The sequence below is a fragment of the Rhagoletis zephyria genome, unplaced genomic scaffold (assembly GCF_001687245.7).
Source record: "Rhagoletis zephyria isolate East Lansing unplaced genomic scaffold, Rhagoletis_zephyria_1.1 Rzeph_scaffold_05485, whole genome shotgun sequence".
NCBI classification, from domain to species: Eukaryota; Metazoa; Arthropoda; class Insecta; order Diptera; family Tephritidae; genus Rhagoletis; species Rhagoletis zephyria.
This window is the reverse complement of record NW_016162568.1, coordinates 1-6,635: the sequence shown is the minus strand read 5'-3', so window position 1 is coordinate 6,635 and position 6,635 is coordinate 1. Positions and strand designations below refer to the sequence as shown.

Here is a 6,635-nt window from a genome sequence, read left to right as displayed (position 1 = left end):
TTTTTATATGCACAGCACACGTGTGTGCGCGTAAAATGTTAGGATGTGCGGCGCAGGTGTGTGCAAATACGAACCCTGTACAAAAATATAAGCTTTCCTCGATTTATTTTGACTGATGAAGTTCTGAACGATCGAAAATAAATAAGTTTAATAGGTTAGGTTCCAAGTTAGCGAAAAGATTATTTAGAACTCATATAGAGCCGTAATAAAATGTACCGGAAATTTTAAGTGTAACGTAGCGAGTGAAAAACTAAAAAAGTTGCTTTTCGGATATTTAAGTACCCTTTCCAAAACGATATTATATAACATGTTTCTTGGTATTGTCCATATCATACTGATGCCATATGCCAAAAAAAAAGAAATCATAGCTGGCTTCGTTGCACAATTACCTAATAAATAAGTGTAGCGTGGCCAGTGGTTTTCTTTTTATATATGTACATTTTTTTATTATCTTCGTAACTATTCTCATTTCATTTTGGCAATGAATAATAAGACATATTTAAGAAAGTATTTGCATGAACAATTGCGAATTGAGCATTGTAATGCTAAATTTTGACAACTATTCTATTGAAATAAAGCGAAACTAACATTTGCAAAATATCTTTTGATCTCTTTATCTCTTAAGATTTTGACCATATACATAAATATTTGCCTAGAAGTCAATGAAATTGTTTGCAACATGTAAAACTGATAAGTTATCTAATTTGATAGAATCTGATACAAGACTACAACAGACTAAATATGAAGAGTTTATAAATCTATTTATTTTGTTAAAAACTATTTATGCGAGAACTGCAATAAATGCATTAACATTTTTTTTTTACCTAAGATTAACGAAGTTGTAGAAACCACCGCATCTGTTTTGAAATTGCCTTGGATGGCATTGGAAAAAACAATGATTCAGAAAGGATTAAAAAGAAAATACACAACGTGGTACTTTCGATCAATTTTTGCATATTTTAAGTTATTAATCATAAGTGGTTTTTGCAGTAAAGTTAAATAAATATTATTTGCGACGAGAACAAGAAGATTTTCCGGTAAAAAATTTTAGTGTAGGATGATTTTTGATCTAGTTAGAAATCTTAAGGATAATCGAGTTATATTTTTTAATCCTGCAATAGAAGGTCCCAATTTTAGCTCAAACATTTGTTAGATAGAATAAGAATGCGAAGAAAAATGGATGAGCAAAGCCTTTTGGTTAAACCTTGCCCAAACAAATCGTACGTGTAACGTAGCCAGTGTATTGTGTAACTTTACCAGTACCCAAATTTTATGAGCAAAAATTGTTAAAAACCTAAAATTTATTATCGATGACATACTGAACAACCATCAACATTCATTCACTCATTTCGCAGAAATTTCAAACTTTCTGACACGAGCCATCATTGAACTTCCAAATAAATAGTGTACCGTAGCCAGTGCACATTCGAATCAGTGATGGAAAAGTAGGCACAATAGTGCTAATTTTGGCACTTTCATTCTCCGGGGCACTTTTGGCTCAAATCATCCCCTTTGGCACAATCATAAAATATAGAAATTTAGCATAAAATGTCAATATGTAGCAAAAAATGTATTACAAAAAATAAAAATTTAAAGCACTAAAAAATAAAATAAGGCCCAAGAGAAATATTTACAAACCACTGAATTCTATTGTGAATACGCAGTACGAAAACTATGTTTTCGCAACAACTAGCTTTTAATTCAGAATTTTTAAAAAGATTCTAAGGTTGCAGTTTTATTTTTCTGATATTTTTTTTCTGACGATGTCATACCGTTTCATCCATTTAAAAAATTTTGGAACAAACTATATGGAAACGGATTCATAAAATCGAAAGTTTGGAATCTCTCTAAAAATTCTTAATTTAAAGTTTGTTGTTGCGAAAACCTATAAATTTTATACAAAGAAGGAAATCACGATTTGTGTACATATATTGTGTTCAGTAAATTATGAGTCAGACTTTTATATAAAATTAATACAAAATAATCAATGAAAAGAATATACGAAACTGGCACATTTTGAAATTCCATCCCTGATTCGAATGCCTATAACTGTGAAACCCAAGGATTTATTAAAACCTTTCCTTTTCAGAGACATATGTAGGCTTGACCCTGCCTAATCATATCACCTGAAAAGTCCAGTTGGTTTTGTGTTATCTAATGAACAATTGATTCATATTGTAGAAAAAATGCGTACGAATGTAACTTAGCCAGTCAAATAATCGACCATATATGTATGTAAGTACTGAATATAACATTTTATTAGTTAATTCCTAAGGTATCGGTTCCATGAGTGAAATCCCATTTTTGCACTCCATAAAGTAGGAAGTAACATGGGTTTAATAAAATAACTTTGGCACGTGTCCTTCGCTTTTATGGTGAGAATTTTGGCAAATTCACAGGAAAACGTCACAAAAAACAACTATAAAAAATTATTAGCAAAATGTGAATGCAATACATTCAATACCAATTAATCTCAACTCGCCCAGCCCACTGATTTGTTAGTCGCGTTGTACCGGCACGAAAACGCAACGAAACAAAAGCATTCGACATTATCTCCATATAATGACAACAATAAAAAAATAATGCCCGCATAAAGGAAACAATAATTTTGGCATTTGAAATGCTGCAGGATAAAAAGATACAATGACTGATAGATAATTCGTTACGCCTCCTTTTGTTGAAGCCTTAAAAAACAGCAGACCGACGCGAAGCAGCTCAAAGCGAAAGGAAGCGAATATCCCTAAGCGATGGCCACAAAACTCCGAATTAACCCTCAAACTCAGCGGAAGGCAATACTGGGAAGTGGTTAGTTAGGAGAGCAGTAGAACTGGTTATCCGAATGAATTTGCTTTGGTTACTTTGCTTGTGTTTTCATTGGAGGATTTATGAGCGCCGCAAAAACATACCGCACGCAATAATTTAAACATGATTAGGAGTGCGAGTGTTATTACAGCTTCCAGCCCAGAGGGCTTATGGCCCTAAAATGAAAACAACAGCAGCAACAGCAGCAGCACTAGGCTGCTAACGTACTCGGCGCATAGTTTGAATAAAATTGAAACAGTTAATCCGGCTACCAAATCTAAAGCGGAAAACTATTAAATGCAACCAAAACAAAAGGTGAATCGTTTTCCTATCTAACTGCATACATATATTTAAGTATAGATTGTAATGAACTGTTAGGCTTTCGAAGCGCCAATCTTTTGAATTGCGCTGTGAAGGGTGAAAAAGTGATGTCACGGCACTCAAATCCATCCGACTGCTCATTATTTGGAATTTCACTTAGTTAGTCGTAGTAAAAAGGATTTGTTTATATTTGGTATTATGTGCAGGCAAATTAGTTTCAATGATTTTTTATTATACTCGTACATATGCATATAATTGGCCGAAATTTAATTGGAACGTAAAAATGTAGAACTTTTCTAAAAAAGATTAGGGCTGGCGCACGTGCTGGAATACCTTTATACTTGTATGAGCAATTGATGACAATACTATGCACTATTTTTAAAGAAAAGGGGCTGCTGTTTTCCAAGCTGACGGGCTGCGTTACTATTTTTTTTTTTACAAAAGTCCCAAATTCTTTATATTAAGCTTCAGCAATCTATTACCATGTTTACACCGACACACAAAGCGTTTTGATCCAGTTCGCTGTGATTCAAAGCGGATGCATAAACCAAATTTCAATACGCTCAGAAATTTCAAACGAGGGATTCACAACGGTGTCGTAAGTGTCGTATTGTTGTATGTTGTAAACTTTAAAAGCTTAAATAAATGTTTTGGGAAACCTTAAACCACAACCAATTATTTTTTAACACTGCGAAAATTCATAATATGACTTTGATGGTACTTTGCGAAACCCCTTAATATATTTTTTAAGCGTTTGAAGTTTACGACATAAAACAATGCGGCACTTACGACTGAGCATTTGGAAACAAATTTACGTACTGCTATTTGCTATCATTTGTTAGGTTCCAGTAGAATTGCCTCCTAACGCAACAATATTGAAATAATAGGGAAATTCACTAAGTCTTGCAGAACACTGAGGCTTACTACATTGTTGCATCTTGTGATTCCTGATAACAATAAACTTTTAAATAGAAAGCCAATCAGCTTTAAAATCATTGCAATCAAATACGATGACTGCGAAAAGTGTTCTAGAGCGTATGAATGCGTTAAACATCTTAAGGTCAACTGGAAAAATTCTCTTGCCCTGGGTTCCAGGTAAGAATGTTAATCCCGGATTTTTTAAGGTCTCGAAAATCCTGGGATTCTTGGCAAGTAATAACGGGATTTCCTGGATTTGTAATTTGCACTGATGGCAATAATAGAAACTCCTCTTCTTGACCAGTATTGGATATATTTCTTTTTTTATTTAATAATTAATATTTTTTTATAAATGTGTAGCTCATTATACATATAACACCGAGCGATAGTAAATTTTAAACACAAATATCAATATATTCGCGAAACTATGGGCCAAATATAGTAAAATTGCGTTTTTAGTTTTTCACTCTGACGTCAGTGATTAAAAAAAAAAATGATATAAAAAATTCAGAGAAATGTGCTTAGAGAAGAAGTATTGGTATAAAATTGGTGAGAAAATCCTGTAGAATTTAAAGAGATTCAAATTTCTGGTGCAGAAGGTCATTTTAAAATTTTATCCTTGAAATTTCGCAATATTTGTTTCTGAAAAAATTATATGTTAAGGGCTTTTATAAACTCGATAACATCCTCCAATTTCGTTCTTCTAACTTTGTCTGCTTAAAAATTACTTATTCGTCCTTGTGAATCCAAAAAATTTAAATTTTTTAAATTCCAAAGAAATTTCTTATTGCATTTGTTACCCATATTTTTATTCTACATTGCATTGAGTTATTTTATTTTTTTATTTCTCAAACAATACAGAAGCAATTTTTTCGATTCAAGTTGTTGAAAAGTAATGAATAACTAAATCCCGGGACTAATCCCGGGTTCCCGGGATTGTGACAACGCCATCCCGAAAATACCGGGATCGGAAAAAGCCGAAAAATTAACATCCCTAGTTCCAGGACACAAGCGTTCGCTATCGCTAATTTTCTACTTCTAGCTTTGTCTGGTTAGACATTTTAGGCACCGCTGCTTTTCATTTAGAGAACTTTGGCAAAGAAAATTTAGCGTAGCCATAACTTGTCAGCGAATCATGCCTTTAAGGTGGGGTGTGATCAATAGCGATAACAGAAGGAAGTGTGAAATGAACAAGAAACAGTGGAACACATTGCCTGTAAATGCACGAAATGTTATTGGAACTCACTAAGATGGTATCATTGATTATGAAAATGGTGCCAAATCATTATTTTTAATATTTCTGGTAAGAATAGAAAGGTAGTCTTAAATTTAATCAGCTTTCTTAACTCTAAAAGAAGCAAGTTTTTCAAAATCCACTTTTTCTTCTTGTCCTTACTTTCAATTTAAATAGCGATTTGTAGCTTTAAAATGCCAGATAATGGGATGTACTTGTAGAAGGATGAAAAGCGAACTGCCTTGGAATGCCAAGGTGGCATCACGGTAAGAGATACATATACATACGTATACACAATGGGAATTCAAGTTGAGACTTGGTTATTTCTAAACCAATATTCGAAATTTATAAGCCCATTCACTAAACATGTAGATGGTTCACGGAGGCCGCTAAGTTCTAAATCAGGCATGGGCAACGTTGGCAGAACTGCATAAGGAAGTGCACTCGCTTATGGAGTTCTGCCCGCGCTGCCCATCACTGTTCCAGACACACACCGCAGTATCTTAGCCGTTCATTACTTTTCCTAGTGTCATATTTTATTCCTTACCATTTCTCACTCGTACTCCTTCGCGTGTATCGCCCAAAATCGCTGAAACACTAAATTTTAATACGGGCTTTGTGTTGTTATCCTTCAGGATAGTTGTCTCTTTCTCCTCCACCTTGGGCAGTCTCAGCGCCTCCGTGTCGTGCAGCTCCATTTCATCATCACGTTCCGGATCGACCTCTGCATCCTCCATGTCATCGTCGATGCCAATTTCAGGCTCTTCTTCATCGTCCTCCACACTGTCAACACTCTCACTGCCACCATTCACAACACTCAAATGACAACACTTATCACATTTAAAATTGTTTTCACGGCGCATCATTTCATCACCGCTATAATTCTTTGTATTCATTACTTGTGCGAAATTGCCGCAGCGATTGCAACACAATTCTACGCGTTCACCGATCCGACCACCGTCGGCATAGTGGCCATTGCTGGCACCATCTGTGCCGCTGGTTAAGCGATCGTACGACTGATCAATTGAATTACTCAGCGGCATAGTGTCTTCTTCGTGCGTGGAAGAGATCGACGAGTTTCGGCTGAGCAACATTTCTTGACAGTTCGAAACCGTCGTTGCAGATGGAAAAGTTGCGACGGTGCCGAAATCACCGCGCGAATCCGCGATTATCGACACGGGCTCGAGGCTTGCCTTCGAATTGGCGTCCGCGGCAATCGTCAAGACGCGGGAGCTACGAGTTGCGACGGGTTTAGAGGTTTTGGCAAACTGGTTGTTATCGACCAGAAGCTCAGCTAACATGGCCACCAACCGCGCGGACCAAACGGAAAGCACGAACGCACGTCTATTCTTGCGTACGT

General features: G+C 35.6%; 1 protein-coding gene across 1 annotated transcript in view; it reads right to left on the bottom strand.

The window, feature by feature from the left end:
* LOC108372144 (altered inheritance of mitochondria protein 3-like) overlaps positions 1 to 6,629 on the bottom strand; it is a 39,984-nt gene extending 33,355 nt beyond the window's left edge. The window contains exon 1 of the mRNA XM_017627794.1: positions 5,823 to 6,629. Coding sequence (XP_017483283.1) covers positions 5,823 to 6,576 — 754 coding nt within the window. The 5' untranslated portion in view covers positions 6,577 to 6,629. The remainder of the gene's footprint in view (positions 1 to 5,822) is intronic.
* Between the last annotated feature and the right edge of the window lie 6 nt (positions 6,630 to 6,635).